Source organism: Lithobates pipiens, unplaced genomic scaffold, assembly GCF_037356315.1.
Source record: "Lithobates pipiens isolate NorthernLeopardFrog02 unplaced genomic scaffold, aLitPip1_a1.2 Scaffold_8, whole genome shotgun sequence".
NCBI lineage: Eukaryota > Metazoa > Chordata > Amphibia > Anura > Ranidae > Lithobates > Lithobates pipiens.
Window position 1 is genome coordinate 632252839 of NW_027507903.1, and position 18633 is coordinate 632271471.

At 47.1% G+C, this 18633-nt stretch overlaps 1 protein-coding gene across 1 annotated transcript in view; it reads right to left on the minus strand.

Moving 5' to 3' along the window:
• LOC143961524 (alpha-2,8-sialyltransferase 8F-like) overlaps positions 1-17220 on the minus strand; it is a 49906-nt gene extending 32686 nt beyond the window's left edge. Inside the window, exons 1-3 of the mRNA XM_077470819.1 lie at positions 16653-17220; positions 14504-14584; positions 4458-4541 (exon numbers count right to left, since the gene is read on the minus strand). Of these exons, the coding sequence (XP_077326945.1) occupies positions 4458-4541; positions 14504-14584; positions 16653-16759 (272 nt within the window). The 5' untranslated portion in view covers positions 16760-17220. The remainder of the gene's footprint in view (positions 1-4457; positions 4542-14503; positions 14585-16652) is intronic.
• Between the last annotated feature and the right edge of the window lie 1413 nt (positions 17221-18633).

The window sequence follows — 18633 nt, forward strand, 5'->3', positions numbered from 1 at the left end:
GTCCACTTGCCACATCACTTGCCACGTCACCTGCCACGTCACTTGCCACGTCAGCTGCCACGTCACTTGCCACAAGATGTGGATTGTCCACTTGTCACATCACCTGCCACATCACTTGCCACATCACCTGCCACAAGTTGTGGATTGTCCACTTGCCACGTCACTTGCCACATCACCTGCCACGTCACTTGCCACAAGATGTGGATTGTCCACTTTCCACATCACCTGCCATGCCATCTGACACAAGTTGTGGATTGTCCACTTACCACGTCACCAGCCACATCACCTGCCACAAGTTGTGGATTGTCCACTTGCCACACCACTTTCCACGTCACCTGCCACGTCACCTGCCACAAGATGTGGATTGTCCACTTGCCACGTCACCAGCCACATCACCTGCCACAAGTTGTGGATTGTCCACTTGCCACGTCCCTTGCCACGTCCCCTGCCACGTCACCTGCCACAAGTGGATTGTCCACTTGCCACGTCACCTGCCACAAGTTGTGGATTGTCCACTTGCCACGTCACCTGACACAAGTTGTGGATTGTCCACTCGCCACGTCACTTGCCACATCCCCTGCCACAAGTGGATTGTCCACTTTCCACGTCACTTGCCACTTCACCTGCCACGTCACTTGCCACAAGTTGTGGATTGTCCACTTGCCACATCACTTGCCACCTGCCATGTCACTTGCCACAAGTTGTGGATTGTCCACTTGCCACGTCACTTGCCACAAGTTGTGGATTGTCCACTTGCAATTGCAATTGTTTAAAATATTTTTCTAATGGTTTTTCATCATTTGCAATCATTTTTGAGATTTTTAATGTAAAAAAAAAGGTCACCTTTAAAAACGCATATAAACGCAAACGCGGCTAAACGCGATAGCGGCATTTTGCCGCGTTTTACCGCGTTTTGCCGCGTTTTGCGTCTGAAACGCAGAAATTTTTGTTTCTGAACGCATTTTTTTGCTTCTGGAAAAACGAGATTAAACGCAACTGCATATAAACGGAAAAAAACGAGACTGTGTGCATGGACACATAGGAAAACATTGAATGAGTTCAGGTGCAGTTGAAAAAACTGTCCAACTGCATCTGAACGCGCGTTTAACTGCGTCTCGTGTGCATGAGGCCTAAACCTGAATCTGGTGCACCTCTCTCTTCTCTCACTAGTTGGTATTGCTGCCTGTGGCATTAGAATGACATGGGCATTGTGAATTCGGGTTAGGAGTGGATAGGTTGTCCCGGAAAATTGGTAGAAGTCTCTTTGGCCCCATGGCCTGCTGGGAGAGCCTATTTATTCGGGAGTCAAATGATCGGGGTTCTGTGCCACCTGGACGGCTGTTTGGGTGGACGTGTGTTGTACTGATCCTGGTTACTAGGCCAGAAGCCTAAGGCCTATCCGGGAGCACTTGGCTGCTAGGCTGTCTGAGGCCTATTCAGGACTGTGAGAAGCAGCGCGGGGTTGGGGCTTCAGGTCGGGAGCCTAACCAAGTTGCAGAGGTTCAGCCGGATTGGGAACCAAATGTTGCCAGAGGTGAAGGAGAAGAAGTTACCATAAGGATCGACCAATCCTGTTACCAGAGGCAAGTGAGGATCAAAGTCAGAGGTAAAGGGGAAACAGTTGCCACCAATCCTGTTATCAGAGGCCAGTGTATGAAGTCTGAAGAAGTACCAGAGCAGCCTTTTTCACTAGCTGAGGACAGTAAAGAAGTGGAAAAGCTTCAGCAGAGTAAGGGTAACGTGGGTGAAGCTTGAGGAGTATACAGCGGGTTATTTATTTTATTGGTTATTACTGTATACACACCTTGGAATGTACTGTTGGTTTATTGTCTACCTTATCATGTATAATAACACCATCGTATCATGAATTCTATTGTGCTATGTGATTATCATACTGGTTAATTTTTTATAATATATATTTTATTACTATTAATATATCTACTGTACTACCTCTTGATGTGCTCCCAATAAATTAGTCATTTAACATAATATATTGATTGAATAAATTTACCCCAAGTATTTTGTTTCATATAAAGTCCCGCTGCCCATTTTTGCCCCCTTTCCCTTCTCTTTACCAAGTATCGGGGATGGAGTCTTGTGTACTGGGTGGTCACGGCTCATATAAAGTCCCAATTACATTTATTTCTTCTAGCTGTGGAAGAACTCTGGGGATCCAGCGGTGGCTAGTATCTTGGAAGTCTAGTAAGTGACCAGGAGCTCAGTGTGAAGATCTACAGTAGGATACTGTAAGACGTGTGAGAAGATCTACAATGGGATACTGTGACTTACGTGTGCAGATCTATTTTGACTGTTGAAAGTTCAGTTGCTATAGGAGACAGTTCTACAAAATACAGTGGACTGCATCCAGCTTAAAGGACCTCTAAAGTAGAAACGATGTAGCTGGATAGCCGCACTCCGAATTATTCAACTTTATTTCAAAAATGTAATTAAAATCATAGCATCTAAGCTGGTAAACAGACTAACTGCACAGCGACTGACATGTTTCACACCGAACACGGTGCTTAGTCTGTCTGTGTGAAACATGTCAGCGGCTGTGCAGTTAGTCTGTTTACCAGCCTAGATGCTATGATTTTAATTACATTTTTTAAATAAAGTTGAATAATTCGGAGTGCGGCTATCCAGCTACATCTTTTCTACTTCAGTTGCTGTTGCAAACAGAGCCAGCACCCTGTGGGATTGTGGAGACAGATGTTTTGGGAGAAGTCATTACCTTGGAGCGGTAATTCTTTGTATTAAAGGACCTCTACCCGAATAGCTGTCTGCCTATTATTATTTTTGGCCTGTGGAGTATACCAATTACTTTTGCATCTGTCTAAGCCCCTGTACACACGGTCGGAGATTCTGCCAACCAAATCCGTCAGATTTTGTCCGTCGGATTTAGTCCGACGGATTGTGTCCGAAACTGTTGCATACATACGGTCGGACTAAGTTGTCAAAAAATCCAATCTTTCAAAACGTGATGACGTAATTTCGTTACAATGGCACTACATTCAGGCTAGTAGCTAATAGCTTTGATGTAGGAATTTGATCTGAGCATGCGTGGCACTTGCTCCGATCAAAATTCGCTACACATGATCGGAGTATGTCCGATCGAACCAGTTGGTCGGGAAATATTTCCAACATGTTGGAAAATTGGGTCCGACGGATATTCCGACGGAATCAGTCCGATGCATACCACACACAGTCGGATTATCCGACGACGCGGTCCGATAGGACACATTCCGACGGATTCTCTGACCGTGTGTACAAGGGCTAAGGGTGTCCTGGCCCCCTAACAGTCTCCACCAGTTCTTGTTAAGAGACAATAATATCTCTTATGTTGCGTTCAAAAAGTGACTGGTGCCCATGTTTTCAACTTGCATTACACTCACCATGCCCAGTGACCTGCACCCTGAGGAGGAATGTCATCTGCCCCTGACTCTGGGGGTCACCTTCAGGACTACTTATACAGTATACATACAGTTGTGGCAGAAATGTTGGCATTTATATAAAAAAATATGACTAATGACAAAAAAATGTCTTTTATTCAAGAAAAGTGATCACATGAAGCCATTTATTATCACATAGCTTTTTAAATCATAATGATAACACAAATCACCCAAATGGCCCTGATCAAAAGTTTACATACCCTGGAACGTTTGGCCTTGGTACAGACACAGAAGGTGGCGCACACACAGTTTAAAATGGCAATTAAAGGTTCATTTTCTACATTTGTGGCTTTTTAAATCACATTTAGTGTCTGTGTATAAATAGTCAATGAGTTTTGTTAGCTCTCACTTGGATGCTCTAAGCAGGGTAGACACTGAGCCATTAAGCGGTAGAAAAGAACAGTCAAAAGACCTGTGTAACAAAGTAATGGGACTTTATAAAGATGGTAAAGGATTTCAAAAGATACCCACATCCTTGAATATGCCAGTCAGTACTGTTTTATCCCTTATTAAGAAGTGGAAAATTTGGGGCTCTTTTAATACCAAGCCACGGTCGGGTAGACCAAGAAAGATTGCAGCCACAACTGGCAGAAGAATTTCTCAGGATACAAAGAAAAACCCCACAGGTAACCTCTGGAGAAATACAGGCTGCTCTTCAAAAAGATGGGAACATTGACTCCTGATTAATTGGTTTTAGTAAGGTTTCCTTTGAAGACCCTGAAAATTGCAGTGAAAATTTCAGTATTTTAGGGCTTCCCTGGGCTAAAAAAAAAAAAAAAGGCGAAAAGGTGATAAAGGTTATTATAACGATTTTCATTAAACCAACAAACTGACACAGATGATGGGCCCTCCTAAAGGCTGAACCCCTGAATTATACAATGGATGTTTATGAAAATACCCTTTTTGAAAAAATATCTAGAAACCATTTCTGGGCAATTCACGTAGTAAAAACATTTTAGTAAAACAATTTTGTTGTTAGCAAATTGAAACTGCTTTACACATACTTACTGCAGCAGCTTGTGGTTTGATGGCTTCTCAATCCAACATCTTTGCAGTGCCCTGACCGATTTAAAAAATACGTCTTTTTTTAATCTGCAGAAAGAAATAAAAAAAAAAAAAATGAGTGTGGCAATGCTAAGCTATCTACTGTATGTAGTATGTGGTGATGTCAACTACATACTGTATTTACTAGTCTATAGAGTCCAGCATCGTCTTGCTTGTAGGGAATGTTCTCCCTAAGCTGCTCCTCTCCGGTCCTGTCATCTTGAATTACGTTCCAGAGCATTGTCATAGCGTAGACAGGTAACTTTGCCAGGTCTACTGGATCTGGCAGAGCCCCACAGCATGTGTGCACATGTGCCGGACCTTTTGCGCCACGCGCTCACCACAGACCCCTGCCAATAACCCGACAGACATCCCACGCCATTTCTGCAAATGAATGCGGGGAGGGGGCAGGGTGGTGCAACAGCAATAAACACTCAGAGTCCAGTTGCAGGAAAAGAAGTTGTATTAAACAAGCCCAAAAGGGGAAGGCTCCTGATCGGGAACGCTTCTGGTCCGTGCCCAAATGGGGAGGTCTCTAGGAAAGATGGCTTGTCTCTATGCTTTCCATACTCATCTGGAACCTTTCCCTGCTGCTAATCACTATCCCTGTCAGATGGGTGACCTGACTCTACACTACTCGCAAAATGTGCGCCAAGCCTGGGAACCAGGGCCTTAAATCGGCTCTGCCTGACCCAAGATGGCTGCCAGACTCACATGGGGCAGCAGCATCCAATCGGATAGCTTCCCCATTAATCTAGGAAACCATAGAGGAACCATGTTCCATATTCATCTTGACTTCACCTCAAACTGCAACGGCGCTGTGGTCGAGCCTCACCTACAGTGGAGAAAATAGACCGCACCTGCCTACATGCGGAAGATCCCGCGATCTGCCTCCTGGAATGAGTGATGTAGACCTGCCAGGTGGCAGTTCCCAGGACCAGACGCATGCCCAGAAAAGCTGCAACAGATCCCAGATGGACCCCGAGAGATTCCTGCGTGTGCAATGGGTCCAGAGGCGTCATTTCCGTCTAGGAGAGAACAGTGGACCTATACTATAGGAAAACACATTGACATAAACAAAATTTGTTTTTCAATTCTAATATGCAAACAGTGGAGAGAAGGCGGGGGAGAGCAGCAATAGATAGGTCTGCTTTAAGTGTTTCTCACCCAGGCCTATTGTACAATGACAGCTTGGTGGGACCGCTCTTGTTCTGGGAGGGAGTCATATGATGTCCTCCAATTCAGGGTGCGCATCGCTGTAATCAGTGGTGAGCGGTGTCTTTTGGACACAGACTATCACTGATCCGAGTAAAGAACCAATAATGTTGGCTCTTTACCATGTGATCAGCTATGTCCAATAACAGCTGATAACATGTAAACAAATGCCACTTCTTGGCATTTCCTTTCCTCAGCGCTGTCACTGTCTAAGAAAAGGAAAGCCGTTGACTGGCTTTCCTGTGAAAGGGGACATTTAGACTGATAATCGGGGCACTGATCATCAGTGCAGCCTCATCAGTGCCCATCAGTGCCACCTATCTGTCACAACAAGTACTTACCGAGGCCGGGATGCCGAGAGCGGTCAGCCCTTGCAACTACGTGCACCCCGTCCCCCGGAGGTGATACAGGGAGCGGGTGGCACGCAGAAGCACTGGCCACCAGCAGGTGTAGGTTCCTGAAGAAGCTGAGGAGCTGAGTAGTGGGTTACTGGGGATCAGGGACTGGCTGATGATCATGTGCGTGGTACCTTGTTTCCCCGAAAATAAGACCTAGCGTTATTGTTGGTGATGGCTGCAATATAAGCCCTACCCCCAAAAAGGCCCTACCCTGTTTCCCCGAAAATAAGCTCTACCTTGAAAATAAGACCTACAAGGACTTTAACTAGGGCTTATTTGGGGGGTAGGGCTTATATTGCAGCCATCACTTATTTTCGGGGAAACAGGGTAGTAAACATTAAAGGGAGTAACAGGGGATCAGGTGATAGAAAAGCAAGTCCGTGAAGCAGGCCAAAGGTCAGATCCGTGAAATCAGGCAAGAGAGTCCATAAGGCAGGCCAAGGGTCAAATCAGGGTAATCAATCAGAGAGTTCGTGAGGCAGATCAGGAGAGGTTCGTTAAGCAAGCCAAGGGTCAAACGAGGATGAGAGCAGTGTGGTCAGGGACGTTCCGGGTCAAAAACAGGCAATCATTCAAACGGCAGGTAACAGACACAAACGGGAAGCTGACAACAAACCAGCAACCCGTTTGGATGCAAGAGCTGCCTAAAATAGCCACACCATAGCGTGTGCACCACGGCGCACACACACACGTGTGTGTATCGCGCACACTCGTGCGCCATCACGCACACTCGTGGGCCACTGCGCGCACACTTGTACCATTGGGCACACGTGCGCGCCGCACCATTGGGCCCGCTAATCCGCCGCACATTCGCGCAATAGCATGGCAATCATGGGCGGCCAAAGTCCTTTTCTGACACTATCACTGCCCATCTGTGCCTCCTTGTCAGTGCAGCCTCATCAGTGTCTGTTCATCAGTGTCCATCGGTGACGCTTATCAGTGCCCATCAGTGCAGCAGCTGCACTGATGGGCACTGATAAGCGTCACCGATGGACACTGATGAACAGACACTGATGAGGCTGCACTGACAAGAAGGCACCGATGGGCACTGATAGGCTCTGATACACAGTGTATCAGAGCCTATCAGTGCCCATCAGTGCCTTCTTGTCAGTACAGCCTCATCAGTGTCTCTTTATCAGTGCCCCTCAGTGCAGTTTATCCATGCTTATCAGTGCTGCCTCATCAGTGGCCATTAATGCACATCAGTGCAGCCTCATCGATGTAGTCTCCTCAGTGCCCATCAATGCCCATCAGTGCAGCCTCATCGATGTAGTCTCCTCAGTGCCCATCAATGCCCATTAGTGCAGCCTCATCAGTGCCCATAAATGCAGCCTATCCGTGCCCTGGCAGAAAAAAAGCTGCTTAGGCGGCCGGCTTTTCCAATAAAAGTTATCCCAGTTGCAGATTTGCCGCAAGATCACTTTTATAGGCGGTGGGAGAGGTAAACCGCTTTCTGGTCGTTTCCGGGTTTACCAGGGTCGGGCAACCAGTTGGATGGCTGGGCAGGTAGTCAAGTGAGAACAAGATGGCTCCCTCTCGGCTCTATGCCCTTGTAGGATGAGAGCAACAATCGATAACAGGGTTAAGCATTTCTGGACCGCCGCACGCCGATATACGTCCTAACTTTGAAGAGGAATATCGCAAGCTACCATAACCCCGATATCCTTGGCGGTCTGGTTTCCAATAATGGTGGTCTCTGCGATGGATTCGCCGCAAGATCACTATTATCGGCGGAGGCGATCGGATCCTCTTCCTTGCTGAGTATGGAGATGAGTGAGGGGAAGATCTCCCCCACCCGTCTCCATTCCAAAAACATCACCTCTGCCCATATCTCTTAAAGGGCCATTAAAAAAATAATAATAATTTAACCACTTCAGCCCTGGACCATTTTGCTGGCTTAAGACCAGACCACTTTTTGCGATTCGGCACTGCGTCACTTTAACTGACAATTGCGCATTCGTGCGACGTGGCTCCCAAACAAAATTGACGTCCTTTTTTTCCCACAAATAGAGCTTTATTTTGGTGGTATTTGATCACCCCTGTGGTTTTTATTTTTTGCGCTATAAACAAAAATAGAGCGACAATTTCGAAAAAAAACCGCATTATTTTTTACTTTTTGTTATAATAAATATCCCCCAAAAATATATAAAAAAACATTTTTTTCCCTCAGTTTAGGCCGATACGTATTCTTCTACATATTTCTGGTAAAAAAAAATCGCAATAAGCGATTATTGATTGGTTTGCGCAAAAGTTATAGCGTTTACAAAATAGGGGATAGTTTTATGGCATTTTTATTAATTTTTTTTTTTTTACTAGTAATGGCGGCGATTTTTATTGTGACTGCGACATTATAGCGGACACATTGGACATTTTTGACACATTTTTGGGACCATTGTCATTTATACAGCAATCAATGCTATACAAATGCACTGATTCCTGTGTAAATGACACTGGCAGTGAAGGGGTTAACCAGTGGGTGGCAATGTAGGGGTTAAGTGTTCCTAGGGGCGTGTTACTAATTGTGGGGGGCTGGGCTTTGTGTTAGTGAACACTGATCTCTGCTCCAATCACATGGAGCAGAGATCAGCATCACTTGTTGCTAGGCAGAATGGGGAGATGCTGTTTACAACGGCATCTCCCCGTTCAGCAGCCCCGTGAGACGATCGCGGGTATGCCCGCGGCGATCGAGTCCGCGGGACCCACGCTCGGACTCACGGATGTCCCGACCAACACGCGAGCGCGGCACCGGCGGCACGCACGCGATAGCAGGGCGACATTTAAGAATGGACGTACCTGTACGCCAGTATGCCTGCCCGTGCCATTCTGCTGACGTACATTGGTGTGCACCGGTCAGGAGGTGGTTAAAGTAAATTTTTTATTATTATTGCATTTTAGTGTAAATATAGTATATAAGAGGTCCTGTCATGCTTTTTTTTTATTACAAGGGATGTTTACATTCCTTGTAATAGGAATAAAAGTGATCACAATTATATATATATTTTTTTTAAAGTGTCAAACTAAAAAAAAAAAAAATTAACAATAAAAAAAGCGTCCCTGTCTCCATGTGCTCGCACGCAGAAGCGAACGCACACGCAAGCCCCGCCCAAATATGAACACGGTATTCGAGCCACACATGTGAGGTATCTCCCCGATTGTTAGAGTGAGAGTGATAATTCTAGCCCTAGATCTCCTCTGTAACTCAAAACATGTAACCAGTAAAAAAAATAATTGGGATAACTTTAATGTTTTTTTTTTTTTTTTAAAGCATGAAACTGTTTTTTTTCCTCAAAAAAAAAAAACGTTTGAAAAATTGTTGCGCAAATACCGTGCGAGATAAAAAGTTGCAAGGACCACCATTTTATTCTCTAGGGTCTTTTCCAAAAATATATATATATATATGTGTAATGTTTGGGAGTTCTATGCAATTTTCTAGCAAAATAAAAAAAATGATGAATTTTACATGTAGGAGAGAAATGTCGGAATTGGCCTGGGCAGGAAGTGGTTAAAGTGCATTTTTCTTAAAATAAATTGCATTTGAAAGGCCACTGCGCAAAGGTGAGAGAAGAGGGGAGAAGAGAGAGGAGAGGAGAGGAGAGGAGAAGGGAGAGGAGAGGAGAAGGGAGAGAAGGTGAGAGGAGAGGGGGGAGGAGAGGCGAAGAGAAAGGAGAGGAGAAGGGAGAGGAGAGGGGAGAGGTAAGGAGAGGGGAGAGACGAGGAGAGGAGAAAGGAGAGGAGAGAGTGGAGAGGAGAGGAGAAGGGAGAGGAGAGAGAGGAGAGGAGAAGGGAGAGGAGAGGAGGAGAGAGGAGGAGAGAGGAGGAGTGCGGAGGATAGTAGAGGGAGGAGAAGGGAGAGAAGAGGAGAGAAGAGGAGAGGAGAGGAGGAGAAGAGAGAGGAGAAGGCAGAGGAGAGGAGAAGAGAAGGGAGAGGGGAGGAGAGAGAGGAGGAGAGGAGAAGGGAGAGGAGGGGAGGAGATGAGGAGAGAAGAAGCGAGAGAATATGAGAGGAGAGGGGAGAGGAGAGGAGAGGAGGAGAGGAGAAGAGAGAAGAGAGGAGAAGGGAGAGGGGAGAGGCGAGGAGAGGAGAAGAGAGAGGCAAGAGTGGAGAGGAGAGGAGAGGAGAAGGGAGAGGAGAGAGAGAAGAGGAAAAGGGAGAGGAGAGGAGGAGAGAGTGGAGAGGAGAGGAGAAGGGAGGGGAGAGGATAGGAGAGGAGAGAGGAGAGGAGGAGAGTAGAGGAGAAGAGAGAGGAGAGGAGAAGAAAAGAGAGAGGAGAGGAGAAGAGATAGCAGAGGGGAGGAGGAGAAGAGAGAGGAGAAGGGAGAGGAGAGGAGAGGAGAGGAGAAGGGAGAGAAGGTGAGAGGAGAGGGGAGAGGAGAGGGGAGAGGAGAGGAGGAGAGGAGAAGAGAGAGGAGAGGAGAAGGGAGAGGAGAGGAGAAGGGAGAGAAGGTGAGAGGAAAGGGGGGAGGAGAGGAGAAGAGAGAGGAGAGGCGAAGAGAGAGGAGAGGAGAAGGGAGAGGAGAGGGGAGAGGTAAGGAGAGGGGAGAGACGAAGAGAGGAGAAGGGAGAGGAGAGAGTGGAGAGGAGAGGAGAAGGGAGAGGAGAGAGAGGAGAGGAGAAGGGAGAGGAGAGGAGGAGAGAGGAGGAGAGAGGAGGAGTGCGGAGGATAGTAGAGGAGAAGAAAGAGGAGAGGAGAGAAGGGAGAGGAGAGGAAAAGAGATAGAAGAGGAGAAGAGATAGGAGAGGAGAGAAGGGAGAGGAGAAGGGAGAGGAGAGGAGAGGAGAGGAGAGGAGAGAGAGAGAGAGAGGGAGGAGAGGAGAAGAGAGAGAGGAGAAGAGGGGGAGGGGAGAGGAGGGAGAGAGGAGGGGAAGAGAGAGGAGAGGAGGGAGAGGAGAGGAGAGGGAGGGGGAGAGGAGAAGGGAGAGGAGAGGAGAGGAGAGGAGAGGGAGGAGGAGAGGAGAGGGGAGGGAGAGAGAGGATGGAGGAGAGTAGAGGAGAGAGAGAGAGAGAGGAGAAGAGATAGGAGAGGAGAGGAGGATAAGGGAGATGAGAAGGGAGAGGATAGAAAGAAAGGAGAGGATAGGAGAGAAGGGAGAGGAGAAGGGAGAGGAGAGGAGAGGAGAGGAGGGAGAAGGAGAGGAGAGGAGGAGGAGAGAGGAGGAGAGTAGAGGAGAATAGAGAGGAGAGGAGAAGAGAGGAGAGAAGGGAGTTGAGAGGAGGGGAGAAGAGAGAGGTGAGGAGAGGAGAAGGGAGAGGAGAGGAGGAGAGGAGAGGGGAGAGGAGAGAGCCTACCTTCCTGTAGACACTGAGCCCAGTTGTACCACCGCAGAACCACTTCCCAGCCTGCCCGGCTACCACCAGCCCAATTGGCTGCTTGCTTTCACCAGCCCTCCTGACTGGCACACACATGGACATTCTTCAGGACATGGTAAGATGAAGACCTGACACACCGCGGCCTTCAAGAGAGCACTGTTACAGCTGACAGTCTCTCCCCTTGTCTGTCCCTGTACCGTGCTGATCTACTCGCTGTCTCTGCACCGTGCTGATCTACTCGCTGTCCCTGTACCGTGCTGATCTACTCGCTGTCCCTGCACCGTGCTGATCTACTCGTGTCCCTGTACCGTGCTGATCTACTCGCTGTCCCTGCACCGTGCTGATCTACTCGCTGTCCCTGTACCGTGCTGATCTACTCGCTGTCTCTGCACCGTGCTGATCTACTCGCTGTCCCTGTACCGTGCTGATCTACTCGCTGTCTCTGCACCGTGCTGATCTACTCGCTGTCTCTGCACCGTGCTGATCTACTCGCTGTCCCTGTACCGTGCTGATCTACTCGCTGTCCCTGTACCGTGCTGATCTACTTGCTGTCCCTGTACCGTGCTGATCTACTTGCTGTCTCTGCACCGTGCTGATCTACTCGCTGTCTCTGCACCGTGCTGATCTACTTGCTGTCCCTGTACCGTGCTGATCTACTCGCTGTCCCTGCACCGTGCTGATCTACTCGCTGTCCCTGTACCGTGCTGATCTACTCACTGTCTCTGCACCGTGCTGATCTACTCGCTGTCCCTGTACCGTGCTGATCTACTCGCTGTCTCTGCACCGTGCTGATCTACTCGCTGTCCCTGTACCGTGCTGATCTACTCGCTGTCCCTGTACCGTGCTGATCTACTCGCTGTCCCTGTACCGTGCTGATCTACTCGCTGTCCCTGTACCATGCTGATCTACTCGCTGTCTCTGCACCGTGCTGATCTACTCGCTGTCTCTGCACCGTGCTGATCTACTCGCTGTCCCTGCACCGTGCTGATCTACTCGCTGTCTCTGCACCGTGCTGATCTACTCGCTGTCCCTGCACTGCACCATGGAGGGGGCACACATTGACATCCCCAAAAAAGTGGTCGGGTGGCTCTATTGAAAAGCCCTGTGCCATCTGTGCCAACCAATTGTCTACCGGGAACTGTCACCCTCTTCCTGCCCAGGACAATTTTCAGCTTTTTGCGCTGTAGCACTTTGAATGACAATTGCCTGGCAATGCATCGCTGTACCCAAACTACATTATTATCATGTTTTTCTCACAAATAAAGCTTTCTTTTGGTGGATTTAATCACCACAAAAAAAATTGAAAAAACTAAAACTTTTTTCATAGTTTGTTATAAAATTTTGCAAAGAGATAATTTTTCTCCTTCACTGATGTGTGCTGATGAGGCTGCACTGGTGGGCTGGGCACTGATGAGGACTGAAGAGGCGACACTGATGAGCACAGATGAGGTGGCACTGATGTGCACTGATAGGCTGCACTGATGTGTGCTGATGAGGTGACACTGGTGGGCACTGATGAGGCTGAACTGATAGGCAGCACTGATGGACACTGATGAAGCTGCACTGATGAGGTAGCACTGATGGGCACTGATGAGGTGGCACTGATGGGCACTGATAGACTGCACTGATGTGCGCTGATGAGGTGGCACTGGTGGGCACTGATGAGGCTGAACTGATAGGCAGCACTAATGGTCACTGATAAGCGGAACTAAAGGGCACTGATAGCCAGTGCCGATGGGCACTGTCAGCATGAGCAAAGGAATGCTAATAACTGGCTTGTGTTTACATCGCGATCACATGAGGTGGCACCGATGTGCACTGTTTCACTGCACTGATGTGTGCTGATGAGGTAGCACTGGTGGGCACTGATGAGGTGGCACTGGTGGGCACTGATGAAGCTGCACTGATGGGCACTGATGAGGTAGCACTGATGGGCACTGAGGAGGTGGCACTGATGGGCACTGATAGGCTGCACTGATGTGCGCTGATGAGGCAGCACTGATGGTCACTGATAAACGGAACTTAAAGGGTACTGATAGGCAGCACCAATGGGCACTGTCAACACAAGCAAAGGAATGCTAATAACCAGCTTGTGTTTACATCGTGATCAGCTGTATTCGCAGAGCGTACCACCCACATGCTGTAGCGGGCGTGATCACGGGAGGATGCCCTCCCAGAACTGGCTGACTAAGTTTTAGCCATCATTCGGCTATAACGCGGTCGGGAAGTGGTTAAAATAGGTACCAAGCTCAAGGCTGCAGTAGCATCCGTGAGCTTGTTGTAACCACTTGTCTACCTTGGCAGACAAGTGGTTAAAAGTCAACTCCACCTTTGGGGCAGGCTACATACTTACCCTGAACCCTGATCTAGCAATGATTTCTGTACGGCCCTGCCCAACACCACACAGCCTTTGCACAGAAATGTCCAGCTGGATCTGCACTCAGAATTAAAGCAGAACTCCGGCCTTCCCTTCAGTCTTGCACAGATGTACAGACTCCATTTACATGTAAAACCCAAAACTATTTATTAAAACTCACTCACAAAGATTACACCACTCTCTCTACAGACTTGTTGCTGATCCAGTATGCTCTCTCCACCCTCTGTGCTGAACTGATAGACCTTGGCGTTACGTCATCAAATTCACCAGGGGCTAAAATTGACAGGTCCCGACTCTCTGCTTTACACGTTACGTAATTGACTTCTTCAGGGATGGGAACTGACAGCTTTCAGTGCTCCACCCTAAATGTTACATCATTGACTTCTTCGTGGGGGACTTGACAGGTTTCGGTGCCCCGCCCTACACATTACATTAGCAACATCCTCAGGGGCTGAAACTGAAAGGTCTCTACAGTCTGCCCTACACATAACTTAATTGATTTCTTCAGGCTGGAATTGACAGGTCTCTGTCCTCCACCCTATTGATTATGTCATCGACATCTTGGGGGGGGGGGGACTGATGTGTCTTGTCCCCCAATTATGATCACACAGCAATATAGAATGTAAACATCCACTGATAATGCCCTCACACCTTCATCATTTATACAGTTACATCATAGAATAATACAAATAAAATAATTCTAGAACTCACATTTTCAATGTAGAATGTAATATAACACTTTTTAGACGGGAACAATTAGCAGCTGGTTGTGTAGCTTCTCTTTTCCTCGACCTGTAAAAAACAATTGGATATTAGAAGATCTCTCCTCTCCCTTCTCCCTTCTCCTCTCTCTCCCTTCTCCTCTCTCTCCCTTCTCCTCTCTCTTCTCCTCTCCTCTCTCTTCTGCTCACCTCTCCTCTCTCTTCTCTTCTTCTCTCCTATCCCTTCTCCTCTCCTCTCTCTTCTCTTCTTCTCTCCTCTCTTTTCTCCTCTCCTCTCTTCTCCTCTCCTCTCTCTTCTCCTCTCCTCACCCTTATGCTCTTCTCTCTCTTCTCTCCTCTCTCTTCTCCTCTCTCTTCTCTTTTCCTCATCTCTCCTCTTTCTTCTCGTCTCTTCTCTCTTCTCCTCGCTCTTATGTTTTCCTCTCCTCTTTCTTCTCCTCTCCTCTCTCTTCTCCTCTCCTCTCTCTTCTTTTTGTTGTTGTTGTTTTAATTGTGGGTTTTTTCCTAAAATCTATAAACTCGTCTAAGATAAGTGTTCTGGTATAAACTTTGTCAGGGACCCCAAGATTTTTTTTAATTTTTTTTTGTAATTTTTGCTATAGGGTGTATTACAATAAAAGTTGAAGTTTAGAAAGAAAAGAAATTCAGGTAATTCGCATTTCCCAGATGGCTATTTAAAAAAACTAAAAAAAAAAACAGCACAGGGACCCCCCCCCCCCCAAAAAAAAAAAAAGCTTTCCAACATACATACAAAACCACCAGACCCTTAAGGGTTGGGAGATATCATTTACTACCATTTTTTTTTTCTACAGCTGCACCGCTTTAAAGGGAGGCTTAAGGCATCCCCGCACACAGATGTACGTCGGCAGAATGGCACAGGCAGATAAATGGGCGTACCTGTACATCCCTTTAAATTTGTCGCCTGTCAGAGCACATGTGTGTGCACACTTAACCCCTTGATCACCCCCTAATGTTTTACCCCTTCCCTGCCAGTGTCATTTACACAGTAATTCCTGTATAAATGTCAATGGTCCCAAAATAGTGTAAAAAGTGTCCCATGTGTCCGCCATAATGTCGCAGTCACAAAGAAAAGATCGCCGCTGTTACTAATAAAAAAAAAATAATAATAAAAATGCCATAAAACTATCCCCTATTTTGTAGATGCTATAACTTTTGTGCAAACCAATCAATATACACTTATTACCAAAAATATATAGAAGAATACATATTGACCTAAACTGAGGAAAAAAAATGTTTTATAAATATATTATATATATATATATATATATATATATATATATATATATATATATATATATATATATATATATATAAATGTTTTAAAAAATATTGCTTTTTATTCAAAATTGTTGCTCTTTTTTTTGTTTATAGAGCAAAAAAAAAAAAAAAAAAAAAAACGCAACCATGATCAAATACCACCAAAAGAAAGCTCTATTTGTGGGAAAAAAAGGGCATCAATTTTGTTTGCGTACAACGTCAGCTAAAGCAACGCAGTGCCAGATTGCAAAAAATGCTCTGGTCAGGGAGGGGGTAAAATCTTCCGGGGCTGAAGTGGTTAAAGGAACTGGGCAATTTTTAATTTTTTTTTTGTTTTGCATAGATACAGGGCAGTGCCCAGCCCCATATGCCCTTTGTTTGACAACGTCTTGCCTAGTAGCCTTGAAAATGGTCGGAATAGACTTCAAAGATTGAGTTCCCAATGATCTCAATAGGGTTCGGTTTGCACTTGCCCCTAACTCTCCTCCACTTCCACATACATCAAGTATTGCCTTTCTGATTTCTCTTTCCGTCTCTTTGTCATCCTTTCATTCTTTTTCCATTATCATCAAAGCTTAGGCCCACGTCCCACGAGATGTCCTGTCATGGAAAGATCCCTAACAGACCATTTCCCCTTTGCTGTGAAGTCGCCCCCCTCTCTAACAGGACCAGTGAGACGTTTGCCCAGCTAAAAAATTGCCCAGCCCAGCTGAGATTTGATGTTCCATTAAGTCTTTCCTCGGGTATTGCCCATGTGACACGGCCCTTATGCCATCTCCATCATCTTTTTTCCTTTCCCTGAGCTTCGTACATACACCCCCAACCCAACCCTTCAATATTCTATACTATCAGAGACTTACCGGTCATGTCCAGGTTCTGGTTGGCTCTGCTGACTCTGGTAGAAGACGTAACATATCACCAAAGTATTGAGGATCAGAATGACCTTCCAAGGGTAACGTCTCACCATTATGAAAAACACAACGACAGTAGTGGAGCAGATCGGGATACCTCTGGGTAATTTCACTCTCTGCCGGTGGAAGTGACCTCACCCCTACAGGAGTGCCCACCATAAATAAAACTTTATGTGAACTTCATGAAAGAATTCCATATCTTCTCCACCATGCTAGAAGGTTTCTGGGCTCATTGCCCAACTCCTTTTCTCTTTCAGTGCATCCACCGACCGCCAGTAATACAGAGAAGAGAGTTCAAATTTTAAATCCCAAATCCAGGCTAAACAAGTATTGTCTACATACAAAGGGCGTGTGTGTTCTTCCTTCAGTCTCGGTGTGCTCCGTGTATTTCATCCAAATTTGTGCAGTAATTCAAAGTGAGAGAAATCCTGAACTTTGCCTCCATGGAGGAGGTTCAAGCAATAAAGACCGGATGAGGCACACACTGTCTCTTTAACGTAGAGAACATTGATTCAGCACTTATTCCTCCTCCACTCTCTGACAAAGTACACCCTGTCATTCTATGTACACATCCAACACTGTCCACTACCTCCACTTTCTGTCACCTTAAATACAGATTACTGATCTAGCGCTGCTTCCTCCTTCACTATATGACACCTTATATACAAATTACTGATCCAGCACCAATTCTGTCTAAACTATCTGTCGCCTTATACACAGATCACTGATCCAGCACTGCTTCCTCCTCCACTACCTGACAAGCAGTGGTGTCACTAACGTGGATGTCACCTGGTGTGGTAAAACATGGTGTCAACCCCCCCCCCATCATGCCTCTGCCTCTGGGTGCCATGCTTGTGCTGTCAGTGTCTTGCTATGCCTCATGGGACTTGTAGTTCTGCAACAGCTGGAGGTCCGCTAATTGCATATCCCTGGCCTGGGGGATAGCAGGTTAGGCACTTCCCAATGTTTCAGTTCCCTAGGAGCAGTAATGGATAATGGCCGACAGGCCCTCTTACCAGTCCCAGCGAAACTAGAGCAGTGATCCTTCTGGCTGGAGGTTTGCTCACTCTTGTTTGCCCAGACCGACTCTGGTCATTAGTGTAACACATCTATACCCTGGCAGTGGCTCAGTCTTTCTCTCTCTGGTGGTGCTGGGCAGCAGTGTGGCCCTCTCTTTAGTGGTGCTGGGCAGCAACGTGGCCCTCTCTCTGGTGGTGCTTGGCAGTGTAACTTTCTCTCTGGTGGTGCTGGACAGCAGCATGGCTCTCTGGTGGTGCTGGGCAGCAGCCTGGTTCCCTCTCTAGTGGAGCTAGGTAGTGTGGCTCCCTCTCTGGTGGTACTGGGCAACGTGGCTCTCTCTCCGTGGTGGTGCTGGGTAGCGTGGCTCTCTTTGGTGGTGTGGGTACAGCATGGCTCTCTCTTTGGTGATGTGGGTACACAATGACTCTCTCTCTGGTGTTGCTGGGCAGACAGCAGCATGGCTCTCTCTGGTGGTGTTGTACAGCGTGGCTCTCTCTCTGGTGGTGCAAGTACAGCATGGCTCTCTTGTGGTGTGGGTAAAGCATCGCTCACTCTCTGATGGTGCGGGTACAGTGTGTTTCTCTCTCTTTTGGTTCCGGATACAGCGTGGCTCTCTTTTTGGTGGTGTGGATACAGCTTGGCCTTCTCTCTGGTGGTGCTGGGCAGCGTGGCTCTCTTTGGTGGTGTGGGTGCAGTATGGCACTCTCTCTGGTGTTGCAGAGCAGCAGCATGGCTCTCTCTCTTGTGGTGTGGGTACAGCGTTTCTCTCTCTGGTGGTGCAGGTACAGCATATTTTTCTCTCTGTTGGTGTGGGTACAGCATGGCTCTCTCTCTGGTGGTGTGGATGCAGAGTGGATCTTTCTCTGGTGGTGCGGGTACAGTGTGTGTCTCTCTGGTGGTGTGGGTACAG